General features: G+C 38.7%; 1 protein-coding gene across 1 annotated transcript in view; it reads right to left on the bottom strand.

Annotated features, from left to right (window-relative positions):
* Nucleotides 1–289: 289 nt before the first annotated feature.
* The window catches only part of IRS2 (insulin receptor substrate 2), a 32,174-nt gene continuing 6,395 nt past the window's right edge, over nt 290–26,068 (bottom strand). The window contains exon 2 of the mRNA XM_082051237.1: nt 290–2,816. Within this exon, the coding sequence (XP_081907363.1) occupies nt 2,812–2,816 (5 nt within the window). The 3' untranslated portion in view covers nt 290–2,811. The remainder of the gene's footprint in view (nt 2,817–26,068) is intronic.

The raw sequence follows: 26,068 nt of genomic DNA, 5'->3' as shown, positions 1-26,068 counted from the left end.
CATTCACCTTGTGAACTTTGCATCATGGAGAGGGCAAGTCTGTTCCCACTAAACAGGCTGTCAGGACTCCCATAGCCTTCCACTCACTCTTAAAACTGGAATTAAAAATTAAGACCAAATTCTGCTCCTGTTTATTTCCTCAAGTATATAACATTATAATAATGATCTTTTTATTCTTATACAAGATCTAAAACTATTTAGTTATCTTCCAGAGTGTTACACAAGTTAAAAGGAAAGCAGGTAAGCATGTGCAGTGAAGTAAGATTTATTCAGAGAAAGTGTGTTTCCATTTAAGAGAGAGAATAAACCAATTTTATGTAAATAACCAAACAAAACACTCCACCCCAGAGAAAAAAGGCACGCAAATACCTTACTCCTTTCATAAATAATGTATTTTATTGCATATGGCTATTAAGGAGAGCATCCATGATCAATACAGACTAAATACAATACACTACTCTAGTTCCGTTTATTCTGGTCTCCAGCAGCATCACATTTATCCTTATATACAGCGTGTACATTGGAAGACACAGCAAGATAAGTTAAGTCTCTTGTCATATCACAATAGCAAGAAATATATTTAACATCTTGATATCCAGAAACAATACGTACCCAAAAAGAAAACACTGCTTAATAACTGTTAAGGTTATATAGCAAAAAATATTTTAAATTTAAGGTAAGTCAGGCAAAATGTACAAAGACCCAATATACATTGTGAAATTTTAGCAAACATAACATTTATACATTTTGGTTCCATTCTGTAAACTAAATTAAGAATGTAAGTATTGCATATGCCTTTGTGAAATATACAGGATAGAGAAGAATTTACTATATTGTCAAGTTTTTGTTTTGAAGTTGCTGTATGCATTTTAGCCATTTGTTTTAGTGGCATGATTTCTTGATTGGTACAGAGGGCTACTTCAGAATAGAAGCTTAAAACATTGAATTCAGCAGGTACCACACTCAGTGCTATGAGGGGGTTCAGACAGAAAATGTCAAAGGTTGTTTTTTTGTTTGTTTTTTTCCTAGTTCCAGACTTGAACAAGCAGCATTTTAGAATGTCCTAGAACCATTTATAGTATTATTATTTTAAAAAAACCCAAACAACACTAAACTAAACCAGACAGATTAGATATTTAAATTGATTTTAGATCCAATATTGTATTAGCCTATGCATTGCTGTGATTTAAGACCCCAAAAATCACACTGAAAAATGAAGTGTTTCATGGGGTAGGGAAGGAATTAGTTTACATTCATCTTTGTCTTGTAATACAATCCTCAGTTCTAAAAATTCAGCACGTAAGCAGGAAGACCACATTGCCATTCATTATATTTTTAAGACATTGACTCTCGTCTTCCTCAGGAAAAAAAATATCCCAAAAGATAATGCATTGTTGTAATTATAGTGAAGTACAGGTTCCACCTAGCACAATGATAAAAGAAAAAAAAGAAGTCTCACATAACTCAAATAACTTAGTAATACTTACATGTCTATCAAAGCAGGCACTGGGGTGGTACCCTTTATATGTATATGAACCTTTTGATAAATTTATCAAAGGAGAAACAAGGTGGCATGACATTCTGCTAGTCTATGTGACACTTGTGACAGTGGCCACCACACCACTCGGATTTTCAGGTTACTGGAAATGTGATGCACAGGTTGCCTTGAGAAGAACTCAGGATAAGTGACTGCAATGGTTCTTCCCTGTAATAATGCCCCCAGCTGCAATGGTGCTTTCCTGGTAGAAGGCAAATATCAGGACTTTCTAAATGGCGAGATAATACTGTGTTAATATTAGCGCTTGAATCTGCCCAATACCCATTATCATCCCTGCATTCCTAGCATGCCTATGTGGATTTTTGGTTACAAGAAACGCAGCTAAGAACAGGGTTAGCTGACAAAAGTGAGCTTGTAAATACGAGAAAAGGCTTTTGCAATCTGAAGTACCTACATAAACACCTACATAGAGAGGATTAAACAAGTGTATCAAAGGTACAGAGAGATACCCCCAATAGAGTTTGATGTTTTTAACTTACTATGCTTCAGTTACACTTTTTTAATATGTGTTTTTTTTTTAAACTACTCTGAATCTGCCGTCCAAGTCCGATCCACAGAGTTTCATCCCGTTCTATACTTTTCAGTGCCCTGGTTCGGCTTTGTCTGAGAAGTAAACCCCTGCGGCTAGTGATTGACAACCCAGCAGCAGCAGCTGTACGCATTGCGAGTTCAGTAAGGCTGACGACCATTCTCGAGAGACACCCAGCATCGAGATCAAGGAGGTCCTGTCGTACACCAACACCGCAAATCCGGCTTTACTTTGAACTGAGGTAGTACTGTGGTAGGCTTGAAATTATGCCAGTAAATACCAGATCCTACTGCTTCAGCAGGTGTTACAGAATCCTCTAATATGCCGTAGAATAAATACAGTCCATCTTTGCAGAAAAACAAAAGGAAGTGAAGGCATCGGCCGTTAGTTAAAGAGGCTGGCACAAAAGTTCCTACGATCCAAAGAGTATCTCCAAGTTCTGTCAAAACAGCAGCAAAATGATACCGTAGATGCCATGGACAGGTAATGAGTTAGGCAGGTTGCTTTCCCTTCCTCCCAGATCTGTTGCACAGTTTAGTCCACAACAGTTTGAAAATTAAGTAACTGTCTGGACCAACAAGAACAACAACAAAAAGTAAACCTTAAGCAGCTTCAGTTACCAAAAAAAAAATCCCAACAAAACAAAACAAAAAGGTATATGCCGAGCAGCTTTGTTGAATGTTGTACTCTGTTGTTTGAGGTCATGGTGAGAAAACTAACTCCTTCACTCTGAAAATAAAAATGAAACAAAGTCAGTAAAAGCTGCAACAAAAATCATATCGATGATTTAAACACAAAAATTACCATTTAGTGATTATTCAGTACAGGTTTTCATGGCAAAGTAAGTACTAACTGTATACATCATGAGGTATTGCAGAAGCAAGGAAGGAAGTACTCCCCAATCCAATACCACCTCTTTTTTGTAGAACTTTCCAATGTGGCTCTTCAAACCAGCAAACCACGGGAGACAGAAGTGGTTAGAAAACCCAACACAAAATCCCCCAGTTCGAGCTGTGACCATTGTTGCATCAGTGGAAAGGAAAAGAGGTTGCAGAAAGCAGGTACAAACTCAATTGTTTTTCAGTTGTCTGGGCGTTATCAAAAGCTGTCCATTATCAGATATTAAAAAACAGGTTTTTGAGACTATATTGTCTTGAGGGAAAGAGTCTTCTAAAAACGGAAGAAAAGTACCTAAAGAACCTTCCTCTAACTTAGTTATCTGAATTACCAAACAACTATTATTCCAGAAGTGCAAAAGTGGGTAGATAGGCAAATAGAGGGAATGTTCTCCAGATAACTGACTACAAAGCTGCCTTAAACAGTCAAGGTGAATTATACAGTAAAATCAAAACCGTTACAAAGTGACCCATCTTACTTTAAAGAACGCAGCTGACTCCTTTCATATTTTTTCACTGTAAAGAATAAACGCATAGTACATGCCACTACCATAAAGGGACATTATTATACTGATTCACAACATTAAGATGGTTTGGTAACACAGTCATTAAAAATCAGAATTTCCTTAGTATGTTGCTTACTGTGTATATTTTTCCTGTTCGATATAATATTTGGAAAGCAGCAATGCACAAACACCAGTGATTAAAACACCAAGAGACTAAATTTTGCATGACAAAACATTGACACCTGATTTCAAAAAGTGCCAACTAAGTGGTCCCTCCCAATACAACGTCGGGCTGCAACACTATTTTCACACTAAGTGCTATTAATAGCATCTAGTTAATTTAATAGTTTATAACGGGTTTTTTTGGTTGTATGTAGCTGTCTCCAAGCTTACAAGTTAAATGAAAATTTTAGTTTGACGATGTATTATCCTAAAAAATGAAGTTATTTGGAAGACTTTGGGAACTAACATTGTAACTTAGACAAGTCTGTAAAGGACATAACCCATGAATTTTGTCTGTACAGATACAGGAAGTATTCCTGTATAGTTTTAAATTCTTTGGGACCATAAAACCAAAATAAATTTTATATGAAACCTGGATGTCAAAGTAAGCATAGTGCTTATCTGTGCATGTTTGAGTCCACATAAGCCTCTGATAAACCTAAAGAAAGCCTTTTCCTTCAAGTTTACACAAAATCAAAGGCTGACATATCTTGACATAGATGCAAGAATTGCTAAAGTGCTGTTGAATCTCTCAGACCTTACTTAAGGAATTAGTTCTGCTGCAATCATTGGAGACGCTATATGATCAGATCCTTAGGATTTCATTTCATCACACAGCTTGAGATGAACTAATGGCTTGCCAAAACCAAAAGGAGAGTACCCCATTGGCCCCACTCATGGCCATTTATTTGCTGACACTTTTTTGATCAGATACTAAGTCAACTCTACCCATTCAAACTTGGGAACAAGAGCTTTTGTTGTTTGGGTGCGGGGTGTGCGTGTTCATGTGTGTGTTTCAAATTAAGAATTTGCACTGGGTTACAATGCAATGAAGGGAGCCCCACAACTGCCAGCGGGACAAAAGGGCAATAATCGCTCAGGCGCATATAGGAGGAAAAAGGAGCTGAGGGAGCAGTAGGAAAGCTGAGATGGAAAGAGGAAGACATGGAAAGCATGGAGGGACAGCAAGATTCCTCTTTTTTGCTGGCAAGAAGCTATAAATTCAGCTGGCACAGATGATGAAGATCCCATAACATGACAGTGTGCCCTAAGAGGTTCTTGTAAACTTCAGATCTGGAGTTCGGAATCAAAAGAAAACAACGGCACTAGCAGTCATCACCGTCCAGCATGGCTGCATGGGAAAGCACATGGCAGGATGGATGGTTCTCAGAAGGGAGCTGAGATCCCTCGTTTGAGCAAGAGCCACCCAAAAAACCACTTTGTTCAATGAAGCAGGATAAATACATAATGTAGGCAAAGAAGTGAGTATTTAAAGACAGAGGCTGACTCTCTGCTATTGCTTTCCTCCTCCAAATGGAAACCAACCCAACAACTAAATGTAGGTTCCTGAAAGAAGCCACATGATAGTGAAGGCCAAATAAAGTGGTTTTTTTTTTAAAAAAAGTGTTCAGATAGGGAAATCACAGGAAGAGATTATTTGTATGCACAAAGGACACAAACAAGTACGGTTCCAGACGTGTCAGCCTTGGGCGGTCACCGGGGAGGGTTATTAGCAACCGAGTAAACCTGCTGTTGCTCTTACAGCACAACAAGCACTTGCCAGACAAAATTAAACTGGAGCATATGAAGTGGCCGATGCTTCAACACACTTCCAACTGTGGTTCAGACGGTTTTGTAGGTGTATGATGAGACTGTGGGCGCAGGACTAAGAGCTTATGACACAACAAACATGTCATCCAATGAGTCTACAATGCTGACCTGTAAGTCAAAATCTAACCCAAACATAGTCTTCAATAACTAAACAATTTCCTTTGACTTCAATAAGCTTTGAATCAGGTTTCAAATAAGCTTTGAATCAAGAAAGGAAGAATAACTACAGCTACCACTTGATCTACATAATAGCAATTGTCAGCTTCAGAAGAAACCTACTTGCAAGAAAGTAAGTCGCAAGTTCCATGCTAAAGTAAAACAAAACAAAACAAAAACAAACAAACAAAAACAGACAAACAAAAAAACACAAAACACAAACAACCAAACATCAATATCACTGTTAATTTTTACATCAATGATTACCTATTTCAAGTCTCAGGTCAACATTGTGCTTACAGAACAAGTCACACCAGTATACACTGTCTTTGTCCAGGAACTAAATAAAATTCCTACAGGACATGAGTATGTTCTTTGATAACTTCATTCCCCAAGTGCAGCATTGTGTCAATACTGAAGTTTCATCGTGGTTTTGGGCTTTATTAAGAAAAGCATCCCTGATCACTCCCGAGTTTCTGAAACTACTTAAGTCACTCGATTCCACCACTGCTTCTTGGGAACGAATCAGATAATAAACACACACATTGCTAGGAAACTACCAAATACTCAAAGACTTGTTAAACATATTGTGAAGAGAATACAATGGTTAGCCAATTAAAGGAGATCTAGTTTGCTTATTAATTTTCAAAGGCAGCAAGCAATGAATGAAAATTTTCTTAATTCCTAAAAATAATTCTCATCTGCTAACAAGCACACAGACAGGAACAGCTACACATGTGGCTCATGGCAAAACACATTTCTGGTGATTCAGAAATAGTAAATTTATTCCACTGGCAGCGCGATCACCAGAGCGGATCAGGCGTCAGACACAGAACCCCCAGCTCCGCCGCAGGCTCCTGCCCCGACTCCAGCCAGATCACTCGGTGGCTTTGTCCCTTTGTTTCCCCTCCCCACGCTGCCTGCCAAATCGATTAAGCCCCTGAGCACTGCTAACTAACCTCTCCTGGAAAAGCAGTCCTATTGATATAACCAAATCTGGAGGTTACAGAATTGCAGAATCACAGAATGTTAGGGACTGGAAGGGACCTCGAAAGATCATCTAGTCCAATCTCCCTGCTGGAGCAGGAATACCCAGATGAGGTTACACAGGAATGTGTCCAGGTGGGTTTTGAATGTCTCCAGAGAAGGAGACTCCACAACTTCCCTGGGAAGCCTGTTCCAGTGCTCTGTTACCCTCACTGAGAAGAAGTTTCTTCCCAAATTTAAATGGAACCTCCTGTGTTCCAGTTTGTATCCATTGACCTTTGTCTTATCAATGGTTGTCACCAAGAAGAGCCTGGCTCCATCCTCATGACACTCAACCTTTACATATTTATAAACATTAATGAAGTCAACCCTCAGTCTCCTCTTCTCCAAGCTAAAGAGACTCAGCTTCCTCAGCCTTTCCTCATAAAGGATCATGTCCACTTGCGGGCATCGGGCCATTAGACAGCACAGCCCAAGGAACCGAATCCTACCCATGGGGAGATCCCACCCAGGAGGAGATGTGTGGCCTTGGGCGAGGCAACTGGCCAGCCAGAAAAGGCAAGCGTTCCCCCTGCCCCACTGGCTGCACCATCCTCCTAACCCCACCATGCCTCACAGGCACCTGCACAGGTGGCAGCCCTGCACCCCAGCAGCACCCTGCCCACACCCAGAGCTGTCGGCATCAGCAAACAAGCGGAGCAGGGATGCAGGTGGCAGGGGCTCAGGGTGCAGAGGGACCGCACGGGTCCTGATGGTGACAAACCCGTGGTGACCTGGCACTGACAGCAACAGGAGATGGTCTGAACCGCAGCCTCCAAGTGTTTCTTTGCATGAGGGATTGTAGGATGCACACATGCACTGTAAGGTCACAAATTTGGCTAAGCAGCCCAACGCGAATGCAGCCTGCTGCTCCCTGGGTTGCTACCTGTGAGGTGCACAGTAGGAGTCAAATCCTGTACTGGTTCCAACTCTCATTAAGCAATTTAATGAAAACTATATGTAACATTAGGTACATAGGCAACCCTGCTAAAGATAACAGAACAACTCATGAGTTGAGCTATGCCTCTCCACAAGTAATTCCAGAGAATCTGAGCTCTGCTCAGCAGGAATGCTCACACCAAATAAAGCTGAGCTTGGCCATCATCACAGGAAAAGGTTTCGATCAGAGCTGAAACATTCGCTCACCAACACTTCGTAGGAAAAGATAAAGCAGTATGCTCCAGTAGTTTACAAAGCCCATGAATAGTATCCATCCAAAATAAAACGCTTCCGTGTTTGATGACAAAAACAAGTTAAACCATGAAATTAAAAAGCCATGTTATTATTTTTTAAAATAAATAATGGTTGATTAGAATTAGAGACATGCTGCCCCAAGTAACTATGCTCTTTTGGTATGTTAGTCCACTAAGAAACAGCATGCACTGTTATTTAGGTACTTCTCTTTCGTTTCATGACTTTTAGAAGAGTGAGTATCAGGTCAACATAGATTCTTCATGACTGATAAAACCAACCAAACAAAAAAATTACTGAACTTCTTTTAGGGAGTAAAGTAGAAGTTTTGCAGCCACAGTTATCTATATGAAAATGAACTTTGTAGTACTTTTCCTCTTGGGTCAAATAGGTCAAATAGCTAAGAAATCATAACATCTTCAATTGCATTAAGATAATCATAGAGAAAGATACTATCTTCTAAAGTGAGAACAAAGCACTAGATTATCTGGAAAAAAAGATGCTGCATATCAGCACCTGAAAGTATATATATTTTTTTTCTTTGTCCTAGCACACACGAGAGGCTAAAATGTTTACATGATGGCATGAACAAGTCTCTACAATTCATAATGAGTGTCAACTTTTATCCAAAGATACTAAAATCAAATTAATTTGTATTCGATACCGTGTATTTACACGACTAACACTTATTTTACATGCAATCTTACACTAGAGTTTAAGCAGCCAAGTCTATGGTAGAAGTCATAGATGAAGACGAGAGCTACGCTTAGTTGATTTCAGAATCTGACATAATTTGTGTTTCATATCATTTTGTCAAGGTTCTTATACATTTTTTGTAGTATGAATAACTAAACATTAAAATGTAATTATGTGGAAAATAAAGGATTCAACTTACAAATGTCATTATAATGAATTTATAGCTAAAGTGCTGGTCCAGAAATACAATTCCCATATCAATTATAATAAAAATAGGCACTTCAAATTTAAAATTAAGAAACTAGACATGCTCATTTTTCCAGGATTAATTTAATACAGTTGCCATTATACCTCTTAATTTCAGAGCTACAGCCACTGCGTACTATTAAACAAGTTTGTATAGATGTGATTTAATCCCATTATTAGGGATAAAACAAATTAGACAAAAAACTCAACATCGTACTGTCTGAAATTTGTTCAGTTATCCTCTCCCTTGCAAGTTGCATATACAACTGTTTAAAAACATTCCATGAAAACAAACAAAACAATATGCTTTCTCTAAGCAAACAAAATGCTCGGGCTGGGGGCTGGGAAGTTCGGTCCTGTTGGCCTTCTACTGGGAGTTTGTAAGAGGGATTGAAACACACATAAAAAAGCAGACGTAGAATCATAGAACAGTTTGGGTTGGAAGGGATCTTCCAAGGTCATCTAGTCCACTCCCATGCAATGAGCAGGGACATCTGCAACTAGATCAGGTTGCTCAGAGCCCCATCCAGCCTGGCCTGGAATGTCTCCAGGGATGGGGCATCTACCACCTCTCTGGGCAACCTGGGACAGTGTTTCACCACCCTCATTATAAAAATTGTCTTCCTTATGTCCAGCCTGAATCTCGCCTCCTTTAGTTTAAAACTACTACCTCTTGTGGAAACTGTATGGAAAATTTGCCACTGAAAGATCAGTCTGTGGCCGTCAGATAAAGAGCCACTCAACAGTTCACAGGTACAGGATTTAGCCATAGTGGAACATTATTGTCTGATGACCATTACCAAGCAACTGTAATTGCCTCCTGCCTTACAACCATCACACCATTCCTTTACCAGAGCAGATTCAAAACTCAACACTGCAAACGTGGCCTCAATTAGGCCATTGGCTTGATTTTTACAGCTCCTTCCATCACACCAAGGAGAGAATGCAGCTCTTCCCAGGAACAGACTGACAGCAATGAGCAAACTCCAGCAACACCACTCTGGATATAAAGGGAGGCTGGAAGTTTCTTAAGAGACAGAATTTTTGCAAAACAACATGCTTGCCTTTACAAGTGATGAAGGGTGAGGAAGAAGGTAGTAGTGACTAATACACTGAACTACCTACCAACCCCATCTTCAGAGACACAACAAAAACAACTGAATTAGCGCGTCTGCCCCTACAGCATACACTAGGCAATACTCAGCAAACTTCTGCCATCCCTAATGTGCATCTTCACATCTCTGACCTACTCACCCTATGAGAAACTAGTCATTCTAGCTCCTCATAGTAAAGGAGAAGAAACAGGCACTTCTAAGCAACAATTCTTCTGCCCTATTTCATGTCAGGCTCAGACGAATATGAGTTATGAAAGATCTTGAAGTGTGTGAGGTATATGACTTGTTATTCATTTTAGGAGCAGAGACCATATCCTTTTACACACCTTTGCAAATGCTGGGAAGTTTGCTCAGCTGGGATGTCAAAGGCATATTTGTGCCTCTTCTAATAAATATCAGTAGTCATCAGCAAGGGCAACAAGGTCTGACAAGAAAAAAGAGCTCTCATAAGTAGAGCTTGATATTTTCACAAACTGCCAACTGAAATGCCATCTGTGTTAGCGGACCTCTATCAGGCAGGTAACAAGGAGGGAAATAAAAAAAAGCATAATCAGACTTCTGGTTAGAACTGCAAGTGAGAACCTGACTGCCGTTCTAGATACCAGTGGCCAATTCTAAAGTCCAACAGCTTCTTCTAAGCCACTGGGTTATCTCCATCAACATGCCTGAACGCACAATGTTAAGAGTACTCTCAAACAGCTTAAAAGCATGCTTTTTCTCGCCCTCACTTGGGAGAAAATGCAGTCTTTTCCAGTGATTAAACTGAAGAATTATTCATATTAAAAATTTAAATATTCATGGCAATAGGGATAAAGACTCATGAAGGTTGTGGGAAGTCATATTCACTCTCCCTTTCCACTACAGTGGATACCTAAATATTCCATGAAAACAGCTTCAATAAGAAAGAAGGAGAGCACTCTACCAAAGAATATATGGCTTAGATGGGCTAGAAATGAGGAGCGTGGAAAGAAGATTGAGTTGTTTTCTTTTTTTCAGTCAGAAAGGTACTGGATGCTGGTCAGTTCTGGTTGAGTGCTCTAGCCAGGTAAATATTGTGGACAGGGAAACAGAAACACTTCACCCAGGCACTCTTCGAAAGACTCATCCCTGCCTCCATCACTGCCCAACAGGTTTAGGCATCTAATATCAAAAGAGGTTTCAGGTTTACAAAGTGTTTATGAAGACTGGAACATTCCTCCATCCTAGAGAAAGACGTTTATCTTCCAGAGAGCAGCATGTTTTAAAACACAAGGTTCTCCTCATCTTTCACAGTCAACTACCTGCCTGTTTTACAAACTGACTTTCAGACTGCTTACCAAGGAGACCGAAACAACCCTGGTATTTCATACATTAATTCATGCATCTAACTTGGCATCAAACACACTGCACAATCACACACTAAATGTCAGGCTGACTGCTGCAGCTTTTGGACTTTCAAGTCAGGAGATATGACCAGAGAGATGCTGCTTCTCACAGAAGAGACACGTGGGGGGTGAAGGGAGAGAAAGGGAAAGCAGGGAAGGGCTAAGGGGAACAACCTGGCATGCATGCGAGGTCAACCTTTTCCCTACTGCTTTCTGTTGCTGTTACCCCCTCGTTTGCAACTCTGAGCATCTCATGGTAGGTAAGAAAAAGACTTTAAAGGGCAATTTGCAATTTTTGTCAATGTTCTTCTAGAAATCTTTTGTGTTCTCACCACTGTTGCTGTGATTCAGTCAGTAATAGAAGAATGAGGGAAATGAAGCTAGGCAAGAAGTTGCAGACTTCACATTGCATGACAAAAAGACATCATCCCCACCACCAAAGCCTCCCCAAAACCAATTAGTGAAATGAACAATACAGCACAAAACAGCTGTACTGACACAGGCTAAATACTGTTCTGGCCCAGCTTTGTCTGTCTGACAGTGGGTCAAATGCAGCTGCTTAAGCAAGACTATAAAAAGCAGAACAAGCATACAGAGATACTTGCCCAAATTTTTACCGATCATCTAATGATTTACCCGTCAAGGACCTCCTGCAGCTTGTTGCCCTTCACAGAAACCTTCAGTATCCTGTAAACGGGAGTTTCACACCTGAACTACAGGGTGCAAGACGAATTACTTCCTTCTACTTCTTCTGAACACCTGCCCAACACCTGTTCTGAATACCTGGCCAAAACCTTCTGCAGGATTCTTGGGAAAAGAAAAACTATGCTGTATGCTACCTGAAAAGGTTTCCCAACACTTTGATGGGAAATCAGTTACACTGTATACATGGACTGCAGTAGAGGCAAGGGACAAAATTCCCTACAAGAGAAAAAGGTACCCACAGATGTCCAGTATTTCTTAACAAAGCTCCCTATTTTATTTTGGTCATTTACTTAAAGTCTCCTTTTTAGGACTAAAATAAAATTAAAAAAAAAAAAAAGGAGAAAAAGAGGTATTATTTTTTTTCAATATTTGACACAGATAGCTCCTACAATTTATTCTCATTTTAATCAAACCTTTCCCAGTAGGTTTACACAAAGTGGGGTTTTTTTGAGGTTAGTTCTGTCCAAGTTTAAAGAGTTTTCTTCCATGAGACCAGGTTAGGATCCCTTTTTCAGGCTGAAAGAAGAACAAGCTGATGTGTTTTGGGGAACACCGCTTAGAAAAGAAAAAAAGAACAGTTTATTTCTCAATTTTATATCTTCTGAAGATCGTTACTGAGTCATTAAACAGCGACATATTTCACTTGAGCTATTAATCTTGTTGCATATAGTAGTACACCTGTTCTTTAAAACTACGCCTTGTAGTTCAGAGTTGTTAATACAGTAGCACAAATCAGGTTAAGCCCTTAACCTCTTTCATTTATTAATTCCACTTAAACAATAATTCAAGCTTTTATATACAAAAACTTGGTTTAAAAAAAAAGTAAAATATTTCCATTAATAAATCCAGGGCCTCCTTATATTAAAGGCTTTTTTTTATTCTGTAAGCTTTGGCATTTTTATATTGCTGTTGTTGGAAACCTCTATTAATGGAGCCTATAGTGCCAGGCATTGTACCTGCACACAAGCACAATATATTTTTCTGCTAACCACAGAAAATTAACTGAACAGAATTGTGATTATGACTTATCAAATGTAATGCTCCTGTTAGCAACACAGAAAAAAAAAAAAAAACCACTCCAGAAAAGTGCTTGGAAACAACACTGCAGAAATAATTTGGAAGATGAAATTTGTGAGAAAAAGCTATTACAACAAACCCTTGTGAAAAGGTAAACTTCCTCATACTACTAAACCATTTCCAAACCTTTCACAATGGCTAAAACCAAAGCAGAGCACTACCAGCTCATCACATTTCAGGGATGTAGCTCCCAGCTGCCACTCAAGCTGTAACCAGAAGGTTTTCCTCCAAGCAGAATAAGTTGTTGCTCATTGCATCACCCCTGAGCATGTTCCTTCACTTCGTTTGCAACACACCTGGGTACTTACTCTGCTTGTGACACCCAAACACCAGGGTCAATATGCTGTCATGGGTGCACTACACAACCAAAAGATGAGAAGCTACCTATTTATGTGAATAATTTTTTTAAGCCCTAAGAATATTTCTATAGGAAAACTATTACTGTTTGAATTACAAGTTTAGCTTAGAATTAGTCAAGTATATTCATAGATCTATTTCTGCTCACTATAGTATTACAGTTGATGTTTTATCATCACCTACGTTGGGAGTGATGGAGTTTGTCTTCCAAAGTAACAATGACGTGATGGAGCCCTGTTTCCTGGGATGGCTGAACACCTCCCTGCTCATGGGCACTGGTGAAGTAATTCCTTGTTTTGCTTTACCTGTTAAACTGTATCTCAACCCACAAGTTTCCTCACTTTTACCCTCCCAATTCTCTCCCCCATCCCACTGCGGGGGACTGAGTGAGCAGATGCGCGGTGCTCAGTTGCCAGCTGGGGTTAAACCACAACACCCTGATATCCTTAGCTGTAAGCAAAATTATTATGGGAAGCCACCAGAGAACCTTTCCTGCCTGAGGCTGGGTTTCCCTCCTAGATGAGTATCAGGAGACAGGATGGAGATTGGGAGATGATGCAGACCTGGGCCTTTGTCCATCACCTTCCATGCAGTCAGAAGGTGATGGGAGTGTCCTTGCAATGAACCCAGGGCCTGGAAAGTGTCCTGGTCCCACAGTTCATACATGAGACTTGGGAGACAGATCCTGCTCAGAACCAAAAAAGTTTGAGCTTAAGGAAATACTTTACAATACCTTCACAGAGAATGATCAAAACATCTTACTCTTTCCTCAGGTACACAATCATCTCTCCAGATAATGTTTAGAACAGTACTCCTAGCCAGCTTGTTAACCACCATGAGCCAAGCTCTCATTAACCTCCTTAGGACTGTAGGCTTGCAACCCATAGCTATGCTTGGCACAGTGGTTACTGTCTGAAAGCCAAATTCACATATTTAGCAAGATGCCCTTTCCCTAATGATTTCAACACCTTTGTCCACTTCAGCCTTAATACTTACCACTCTACAGCAAACCAATAAGTCTCCTTGAAAACAGCCACTCTAACACAATCCCCCAACAGACATTTCCTACTATTCCTTCAATAAACAGACAAACCACCAGTAACCAAAACAAAATGATGTTTCAAAGAACATATTTGTAGATTTCTTATTTACAAACTGGATTGCATTCTCCCTTGCGTCAACTGCATTTCTGAGAAATTCTAGAAAAAAGAACATTATGTTGCATTTTTGAAACAAACACGGGCACCTGTAACTTCCTGCTCTGAATTTAATCTCAAGATGGATTAACTTCTCTTTCTGAAGCTGATATGGATTGTATTGCATACAGAAGCTAATATTAAGCTAAGATGTGAAAGGAGAGGAAGTATTTTATCACATGGGCATCAAAAATATCATCTACATATCCGTCCTGGAGGCTAACTACTACTCCACTGGAAAGCATAGGCAAAAAGTTTACTGTTTAGAAAAGTACTTCTGATGGTTAAAATTTATCTTCTGAGAACATCAGTTTAAAAACCGGAAGCTGGTCATAAAATAACTTGTGATAGCAGAAAGCATATAGAGCAATCACCTCCTCTGTCTTACACGTATTATATTTTACTGTCCTTTTCAAGCAAGAAACACAGGTTGTACTGAAATGAGACTGTTCCCAGTGCCACTGGATGTGCCTTGAATCCTCCCCATCCAATAGTTTCCTGCAAACCTAGAGTGAAGCAAGTGCACATTCATTAGCTCTGCAAGACCAAACAGATGCTAATGTAGCTAAAGAAGGAGAATGCAAAATACAAAGTTTTACCTGCCCTAAGGAACAAGCACGAATATACCTGAGACATGCAATAACTCTCAGCTTAGAAAACAGCACTTATTTCATTGTTTTCCAGCCATGAGATGTGCAATACAAAATGTTCCCTTCCCCAAGAAAAAAAAAATAAAAAGAAAAATACTATGCTGTCAGAGCAGTGTGCTTTCACAGCACTTTTCTCAAAACTTCAAAGAGACTTTAGAAAATAAAGACCAAAAAAATTAGCACCATTTATGTGCAATATTGCTAACTCCAGAGCAAGATGCACTTTCTTCTGTAATTACAAGAGCTCTCAGTAAATATTTATACAAACAGAGCTGCACTCTACAGTCTCACCAGTTCCAGTTTGGTTCTTTTTTTCCGCATCTCACAAGTACTCTCACACAAGTGTCTTTGCTTTGTTTTGTTTTCCACTCCCCTGATTTGTTGCTGGGTAAACATATTTATAAACAACTAATGATGCTAAATTTTCTTAAAAAGGTTGTCAGTGTATAATACAGCATTTAAAAAAAATGTTTTACTTATATCAATAAATCTGAGCACACAACTGTAGCATCGAGACTCATCTTTTTGAAATTGTATTGTGCTGCCATGACTGTTTCTATAAAACGGATTTAAAACCATCTTTGTCACCCAAAACTGGACACATAAGACCTCAGTTCTAATCCCACAATACTCAGCAGAGAATTCCCCTAGACTTCAGAGAGGCTTTCCAGTACAGAAAGATGTGTGTGTATTTTCTCCCATTGCCAGCATCCCCGCTCTTAAAGCTGCTTAGGACATCTCAAATAGGTGTGACGAACACTTTGGGCTGTCACATTAAGGAACCGTAAGTTCCTGTAGTATACTGTGCAGTAGGTTAAGACTTTATAAAGGTAAGATGCTGTGCTAGAAGGATGCTCTGCGAAGAACAGAAAGGAAAGATCGCAGACAATGCTCATGAAGAAATACCTTGCAAAATATCAGTATTTCCCTCGAGGCGTCTGCGCCTTTAAAAGGCCAGGTTTACTTCCAAGTGCTAAGGCCCCAGTATTGCTTGGTATTTCATGTATTGTGATTGACCAGGAAATACACTTAAAAGCGTTCAGCCAACAATGCAGCAGCTGCATAGCAAGAGAAAACACAAATCCCTTTTAATTTCACATTTACTGAACAAGCACAATACATCATCAACTAAGTAGAGAGCACAGTCTAGGTCAGGCAGGAATACTTTGTTAGCTACGCCAGCTGATCCACATATGAATATCAGTCTCATTTCAAGACCTTCTGCTTAAAATAAACTCCACACAGTTCAATCTCACCAAACCACAGACCTCTAGATGTTAGATGTTCCATTTATGCCAAGCGTACAGGTTCTCTCTGTAGCCAGGGAATATAAAGAGGTCTGTACCCATCCCCAAGTCTATCTTTGACCAGCTTCTTCAATACTTAAAAGGCACTTGTATCCTTTCAGTGACTACTTACGGAAGGCAGGTCCTTATTTTAAGAGGACTGTTCCAATAGCCTCCTAATAAGGTGCAAATCAGGTGCTTAGAAACTGAGCCAAACCTCTCAGTTCTACATAAAGTGCAGGAATATTGGCTCAATTAAAAACAAACAAACAAACAAACAAAAAAAAAAAAAAAACCCACAAACCACCACATATATGGAAATCTAAACCAGGAACACGGACCCTTGATGTGTACTGGAGACACTTGCACTGGAATCTGCAATGCAGCAGGAATCAAGCAGCTTCATTCAGAACACCTACGTTAAGGTGCCCTGAGACTTCCAAGTCCTGTGGCCTCAGACGAGGATATTTCTGCCTATTACTTATAGTCCTGTGTCCATCAGGCCAAATCACAAAGCAATCCTGTCTGCGCTAAACAATCCTACCAAAACTTTTCTGCAGCAATCACAAGATGCCTGTTTACGAGGAAGAAAAACAGACCAAGCTGAGGCACTAATAAAAGGCACGACAATTTGACAGTGCCTCTTGCCTCTCCAACTGTCATCAAAAAAGTAAAACAAAAAAGCCAGATCCCATCTATGCTTGAGACAACAGACCACAGATGCACTTTCCTATAGAACAGGAATACGACTTGGGCAAAGTCACTTAACCATTTCCATAAAACACACGTAAAATAAACCCAGCATGACAGGCTGTGACTGGTTCCTCCACATCACAGCTTTCCAAATTACAGCCTATGGACTACTTTATCAGAAGTCCTTATTTCCAGTAGCTATTTTTAATTAAAGTACATTGAAAAAATTAATTGAAGTAATTAATTATAACTATTCCAGAAAGATATTATGTGGTCACAAATGGCCCAAAAAGGGACCTAAGACAATACATGAGAAAGAAGAGAAATTGTTCCAAGCCTCCCTATTAATATCACATTGCTGCTATGAAAAATCTTGGAAACCTCTGTCAAATTAAAAGTTACCACATTACTTAAGCAGAAAAGTTTAAGAAACTGAAATTCAGACTTAGAAGACAGATGGCTGGTCATTACGACAGTTACAGTCATAGCCCCGCAATGCTATATCCTGTACTGATACAGGTATCACTTATTTCCAATGTTTTTCTTAAATTAGATCACGGAACTTGGACAAGTGTTTCCTGTTCCTAGACAAACTGACAATTAACAAATATAATTCTTTCAGCATGGTGCTTTTTTTAACTGATGAGACAACAGGCTTTTATGTATCAAATACACTTTACTCCATTTCTCCAGGTAAGAATTTTCTTTGTTTAGATCTGATGCAAATAACAAGTTAATGTATTTGGAGACATACCAAAATGTGAAATGTTTCTTAAGACTACAGAAGCAAAATAAAGATTTCAGTCACACACACACAAACCTGCAGCTACACTAATATGAGTAACATAAACCCACTTCACAGTCCAAAAAAATAATAATGGGTTTACATTACTAACCAAAACAAACCAAAAAAAAAAGGCAAAGAAGAATTTAAGATACAATTTCAATAACAGACCTGTTGGTCTACTGTTTTAGCACCTTTGGCAGAACTTAATAGAACTTTGCCTCCGGAGCGGAATTAAGAAGATTCGGCTGCTCAGATAGCCCTTTGCAAAACGTACAGCAAAATGCCTCAAGAAGGCAAGTGAAAAAATCAGTACCCAATAAAGGGGCTGGGATCTAAAGCAAACTAACAGGAAATATTTAGAACATCTTCAGAGTTAAGATACCTGACTAAGGACGAGACATATACACTTCATTACACTCGGGTGGAAAGTCTAAAGTTGTCTCGTACACATCAATCCTCAAAAGAGCTCAGTGTTTCCCAGGTTGATGTTATAAAGTCCCAACACCTTTTTTGTTTGTTTGTTTTTGTTTGTTTGTTTTTTTAACTCCAGCATTCTGCTTCTCCTACGTTTAAAGAAGGGCACAGAGCAAGATGCACGATAACAACATAGAAGTTATTAGTAAAAATTGATACAGTTATACGATTTGACAAAGTAAAGTCTACATGACCAAAAATATCATGTAAATAATTTTCAGTATGTTGTTTTTTTTTTAAATAGTATGATTGAAACACTGAAACACTGGAAAAGCTACACCAGCTAATCTATGAGTACAAACAAAATGTAAAACATCTACTGAGGAGGGAGAGGAATCAAACATGTTGCAGTATTTTCTCCTAATATGACAACATAGCATCCACAAAACCAGTATGGCCAGTTAACACTTGCCATATTCGTGACAAATGAAGCAGCCTGAAGACTTTGCGCATAATTTCAGACTCACAGGAGATTTTCTCAATGACCTCTCATAAAGACTCCACAGAACAGCAGCAGGGTCTCCGAACACCCTGCACAGCCCATTCCCAGCTCCCCCACGCTTGGGCTCACCAGCCTGATCCTGCTCGCTCAGGCTGCACTATCTCAGGGTCTATCGTTTCCACTTCCTCGCATAGTCTAGCATACATTTATTAAAATAGAAGGCAATCCATTTATTTCCTGAGGGCTGAATTCTAGTTCTACTAAAAATCAATAACAAGAGAGTCCAGCTATTTCACTACTATCAAGTTGTGGAGGTTTTTTTTTTGCTTATTTTGTGTTTAAATAACAGATGTTACCATACCTTACAAAGCTTTTAGTTTACTGTCACTTGGACATTCATACTAATGGAAAGAAATTAAGAGAGGACCTGGACTAGAAATCATTTATAATGCTGAAATACATCAGTACATTCGTATCTGGAAACCATCCTATTTGTGGACATTCGACAACGGAATACTACCAATTTATTTACTTAGAATCTACTATTTTTTTTAGAATACACAAGGGAAAAGCTGATCTTTACAGGATTTTCATTTGATATTTGAAGATTAAAAAAGAACAGTGTAATAAGTTACCTTCCTGTAGATATCCAAATGAAAGCGCTGGTTTTGGTGCATGTTAGAATCTCGTGTTGATATTTCTGAGAGTAACTGCTAGACTATTGGGATTAGGAAGTCCTGAGAACTAACCATTTCAGGTTTATGGCCAATTCTGTAAAGTATTCTGTGTCTCAGGATTTTATATATATATACATATGTGTGTGTATATATATATTTTCCTAATGCTCCTCCACATAGTCACTTCTCTATAACTACTGTCAAAAGTCATAAGCACTAATTCTGTAACTTAATCACTGAGTGAATTAAATACCCTTGCTTTAAGTTATGAAAGTTTGATTCCAAATCCAAACATAAATGTTCTAAGTTTTATGCTAGATCAAAACTAATAATAATTTTATTATAAAGTGACTTTTCATAGTTCACAAACAACTTGAATATTAATCACCATCACAAATTTTTATCAAGATTCTGTACAAGATTGTTACAACAAACACGTAACTTTTCTTTTACTTATGTTAAAGAGACAGTATTATTATGCTTGTACCTCGTTAATTTTGGCATAAACTGTTTGTTCAGGACTGACACCTGTTGTAAAAGATTCAGGTCTGCACTCCTGTGAATTTTTCCAAATGTGCATGTTGTAAAAATGAATGATGCTACAAACCAAACAAGTGCAACTACCTTGAAGAATTCTACCTCAGCCTTCCAGATTCAAATCTCATAATTCCTTGACTTTTTTGGTATCAGTGAAAATTTTGGTTGGACACATCACCTGACATTAGGTCAGCCTTTTCAAGCAAACTAAAACAACTCGCTGGAGTTTGAAAAGATCAGAATCAGAGAAACTGGTAAAATGACTGCAGAAGAAATTCACACCATAACTTCTTAATAATTCAAGCACTGGGGAGACCATGGTAGTTGAAGGAGTCAACTTGGTCATGTAAAGGGGTTTTGCACTAAATAGCACACCCATGAGGTTTGCACCCATTTGTTAACTCTATTCTTTTAAATAACGCTAGAATGTAGCATTACTAGTTATTGCAAATAACTTTCTATAGCCTCAGTTATGTTCACCAGTGAAGACAGACTACGCCAGCATCATTATTGTTTTCTTGTTCTTGAGTAAGTGTTCAACACTCAATGATCCTTGCGGGTCCCTTCCAACTCAGGACATTCTATGATTTGGTGAACACTACTCTGTCTCCTGTATAAGAGTTCAGCCTAACTCTCCCCCAAAAGACTGTCAGATGTCTTGTTCAATCAGTCTTTTGACTTCCAGTGAGGAAAACCCTAGTTCCAAAGAAAAAAAAATCTTCTGAATTCTCATTCCATGCACTAGTTTCACAATGCTTCCCAATTTAATGACGAGTTAAACTGGACATTAGGACTGCCTTCAACACTATTTTAAAACAATATATTGCCTGGGAGGACAAGAGGCAAGTCTAAAATGGCTTAGATTTTATTTTGTTGACATGATTTTACCACTGTTACTGGAAGGATTTATTGATTTGTCTTTGACTGAAGAGAAGCAAAGCTCTCTGCCTCAAGCCACACTTTGAGTATTGTGCTTAGTCTACTTTAAACTGCCTGTGAAACAGATTTGGAAATTGAGACCCAATGGAACAATAAGTTTCACACTTTACACTCATCATCACAGCACATATCAAACAAATTTTACTAAAGCATCACTTGGAAAAGCGTGGAAAATTCTCCACTGTTCTCTACTGTTTCTAAGAAACTTCTGCTGTTTCTGGTATCAGCAAGTTTGCTATTTTGGCATCACACTAAAGCCCCAGTGCCTCCATTTCTGACCCCTTCAAACAAAAACAAGCTGCTCAACAATGTCTAATCCGTGCGTCATGTAATCCTGCTTAATGCTCTACAAACTCTGGGTAATATTTGGGTAGTTTTTAAATTTAGCAAAGAACATCCTGGCCTACTTCAAAGACACTCTCGCCTTGGGTAGCGTCCCCTAGAAACATCGCCCACACTCCTTTCAAACAAGAAAAGCAAACACACACGTACGCGTAAGAGAAATTAAGTGATCCCGGTGTAACGACATAACAAAAACATATAATATTACAAATCAAACGATTGAAAGAGGAACACATTATGCAAGCAAACACACCATTCATAAGCAATTAACGAGGTAACTCTTTCTAAGACACCGCTTTGGCCCCATTTAACAGCACGAGACAGACCCCTGTGCAAGTACATGCGACCCCGGCTCCCAGGGAGCGCAGGCCAGAGGCACCGCGCCGGCCTTCCTCCCGTCGACACCGAGCCATTATAATTCCTCAGTACTGCTGCCCCGACTGCCCTTCCTAAGCTTTCTGGGACCCTGGCTGAAGGACAAACACGTTCCTATTTTGTTTAGGCTGTCAGGCAGACAGTCTCCGATCATTAGCCTCTTGACAGCGGCAGTGCTGGGGTAGATTACTAGTGCGGTAGTGCTTGTCATGGCAGGTGCATGGCCCTGGGGCTGCCATCTGCCAGGAAGGAAGTGTTCTCCTCTAGGATGCTGATGAGATTGACAAATAATGTAAACAAAACACTGAATCATTCCTAATCTATGGAACCAAGCTATCGCATTACTCTTCTGCAGCATAGATGTTAGGACTGGAGGTGGGGGCTTAGGTCTGGGGCTTGCGGTTTGTTTTAATTATTTCTGTGATTGCATTACTAAAATAAAAATACACTCTAAAAGTAATTTTTAATTAACCAGGAGAGGTAAATCTGGATTTGAAAACAAACAAACAAACAAAAATAATCACCCTAGCATCAAAGATGTTTGTTTTTGAAAGTATTTCCTCACTGTTAACTTGTAATGTACTTCTTTCCAAACTGTACTGTCTTCCACTGCCCACAAGAACTGGCTTTTCATTATTATTGGTTTTTATACACCTACACAACTTGGGGCCATTATCACTGGTAAAAACTTGAGAACAATGGTTTTGAAAGAAAAAAAAAATAGAAAGAAAAATCCTGGATAGGTAACAGAATTTCAAGTATTGCTTTTGGTCTTTTAAAGTGATTTCCAAATGGATTTCTTACGATCAGATTGGGCATCTTTTTCTAACCACTGCTAGCTGAGTGGCCCGTTTTTTGCCTCAGCTACCAAGCAATAGCACAAGTCCATGCAAACGTGCATGCACTTACCAACTAGTCGCTGTGATCACACCTATTCTTCAAGAAAGTTATTCATTACTGTCTAATTGGCAACACGGTGGAGATTACACAGTGCTGCTGTCTTTGAATGAGCTTCAAATGTTATTTTATGTGTTAGCACTTCAGCACTCTGTGAAGCGTCTGTTTTAGGTGAGCCTCTATAAGGATGTAAGCAATCTTTACATTGATTTCTCTGGGCTTTGAATCAAGCTTGTAATGCCCAAGCCTTAAAAGCTTGCTTTAAATATAAGCACAACCCTAAAACTGAGGGGTCCATCCTACCTAAATTAGTGGGGAAACTGCAAACACAATCTAAACCAAAAATCCAGGTTTCCTCTACAGCTGACAGAGGTGCAGGGGAAAATCCATGCTAGCATATAACCCTTATTTAAGAGGTGGAGGAGACACCCTTGCCGGCTCTGTTTACTGCTGCTGGTTCTTGAGAGCACCTGGAGGAGTGACTCGCCCAAGACGCCCGCACGCTGGATGGCTAAAGGCAGCAGAGACAAACACAAGCGTTTAAAAGAGAAAAAAAGAAAACCTCAAGAAAAGTTTTCCTTTGAAAAGGCCGCAGGAGAGAACCAGCCTTTCCAACAACCGTCAACAAGGGGACTGCTCAGCTGAACTCGGGTGTTCAGCACTGCCACTCTTGAACCCTTACACGTATACACACAAAAGCTTTAAAAGTAACTACATGCCAGGCAACAGACACATAAACAAAACATATCTGAACTTCGGGGTCACTACATTGTCTTCTAAAAACTCAAGGGATGCTACCCCATTTCCTTGTATGTGTAGATCACGTCCAAGCAAGCATGGTAAGAAACGACAACAAAAAAACAAAGAGTTGTGAAACCCTCACAATTACACACCCTAATGTATCAAATCAGTCGCTTATACTCACTTAAAAATCACTGCCACACACGCTGTGCCAACAGAATGTTAAAACTTTCACAAACTCTGCTGAACTATAACATTACTAATACACAACACACCTGGACACAAAGAGAAAACATGTGGACAACCAGGATGAAAATACACTATACTTGAACAAACTGGGGAAAAAAAAATAGCCCAAGTATAGACATTTGTTTATATGATTATTACTTTAAAAAGAAACACATTAATGGTGCTTCAGAGAAAATGTGATACAAACAGAAAATACCTGGAGGGACCCGTGTTGCCATTTAACTGCTGAATGGGGAGGAAAGTTAGATTACATATACTATTTTAACTTTTCTGTGGATGCTTGCTGTGTTCAGCTTTTAAACCACTTCAGCATTCCAGTGTAATTAATGCTATTTAAAAAAATAGTAAATCAAGTGTAAAGAAAAGCATGTTATTCTCTCCTTATTAAAACAAAACAGAAAAAAGCCACCATCTAAAATATGTCCTAATGCTCTTTCTGTTCAAACATTCCTTTATCCATTTAACTTACAAGCGAACGTTAGTCTGTGTAGCTATCTTGAAAGAAATCAAGTAATCAGAAGCAATCATCAACCTAAGCATTTCCTCTGCCTTGAGCAATGACTGTACTGGTTCATTTTAGAACAAACCCACCATTCAACTTGGTCTATAACAATTTATCTTACATGACTCAAAGTAACCATGACATTCTTTCTATGAGCAGCATAGCTAAACACAATTTAAAGTATAAAGGAAAATAAAAGTCTAATACATGCTACACATTTTAATATTCTATCTGCCTGTAAAAAGCTGACATCCGTGTAATCAACATAATTTAAATTATCAAAGGCATAATTTAATCTTAGATAACTTCAGTTTACATTTTGTGTTTCACAAATGGCCCTGCTAACCATCTTGGTTTGGTCACCTGTGAAACATAATCTGAGCAACAAGAAGTACATTTCTAGAGGTAGCAAGAGATACACTTAGACTAAAAAAATTGAGGTTAAGAGGTCAAAAAGTAAACTATGTAAGGTATTAAAAGTAGTTCAGTTCTTTCTGCTTTAATTTTGATGTTCTCACCGATCTTATGAGTAAGAGAAGCTACCACACTTACAACTAATTTATTCAAAAAAGACTATAAAAGAGGTACAGATTTCTAACAAAACATAGAGGGTTTTGAATATTTTTAAGAAGTCATTTAAAAATGAATACAAGATTTGTACAAGACAAACATTCTCACGTTGCTCGAGAACAAATACTTCATAGCAGTTGGCATATTAGAGGGGAAGAAAAAGCGTTAATAATATAATTCACTGTGCAAAGTAATCCCAAAGAAAAAGGAAACAAGGGTTATGTCTTCAGTAATCTGAAATGCCATTAGAAAGACACAGGAAGAGATTTCTCAAGATAGGCTTTTTATTGTTTAGGTGCAATCACAAAACCCTCACAAAAGAGCTAATTGACAAGGCAGGCGGTTATTATTATCAAAAATCACCTTATTATGATCTTAAGTAGATGCATGACAGATGTTGACTTCTTTAAGTAAATCAAGACAAAAGAAACTAGCACAGGAGGAAAACAACCTTCAGGTTTTTTTTGCACCATTACACACAGTATCTGTTCAATTTCAGAAAACGAGGCCAACTACTAGAAACATTTACAAGTTACAGAGCATTTTGTTAACGGAAAAGGAAATAAAATTAAAGACAATCCACCCAAGTCTGGCATTTTCAATTAAGAAAAACTACCTATTACACACTCACTAATTTTAATGGGAATTTAACTTAAGAATTTTAGGATGATGCACAAAGAGTAAAATCTTAACCCCACCAAAATATAAACAAAACTCCCATTTGACTTCAACAGAACTAAGATCCACCATAAAAAGTCACATCATTATTGGGTGTAATCTGTCATAAATATACTGGAATAATTAATTTACACCATATGAGAAAAACAAGTGTACAAGTCTCCATAAATAATGAAAACCATACACAGTTCATACTTTTTTAAGCAAAAAAGTGGTCATAATTTAAGAAAAAAGGCTAATTATCAGCAAGTAACAACTTTTAACCAACCAGTAACAGTTAATTTTATTTACATATTAGATGAAGGCAGGTATTTCTCCAATTCTTAAATATTTGCACACTTTCAGAATACAATAAAACTAAACAAAACGATAACGTCAAGCAACCTTTTAATTTTTCTGTTTTGACAGCAGCTGTAGATGCACTCGCTTGCTCTTGCCGCTACAGGGTAACATGGACAGAGATTTCCAAAAGCACAGCACTCCCTACAAGTTACTGGCAGCAGAGACACAAGCTACACGTGAAAACCAGCCACATCTAAACACCACAGATTATTGCCCTTAAAATACTTATCCACATGGAAACACATCTACTGCTACAGACCTTCAGGAAGAATTCAAACTGTTTTTTTACATGTATTTTCTAGAAATCGAAATATTAACTTACTGTGAAGGTAATTACAAGGAGCTCATTTGTATACCCTGTATCTCTGAGATTCCTCTGTTCTAAATATTTAGTATATATAGATTGTCCATTGGTTTAAAATTGCTAGAAACCTCT

This window comes from Streptopelia decaocto (genome assembly GCF_964273445.1).
Source record: "Streptopelia decaocto genome assembly, chromosome: 1".
Taxonomy (NCBI): Eukaryota; Metazoa; Chordata; class Aves; order Columbiformes; family Columbidae; genus Streptopelia; species Streptopelia decaocto.
The sequence above is the reverse complement of the archived record's forward strand: the minus strand, read 5'-3'. Positions and strand labels throughout refer to the sequence as shown.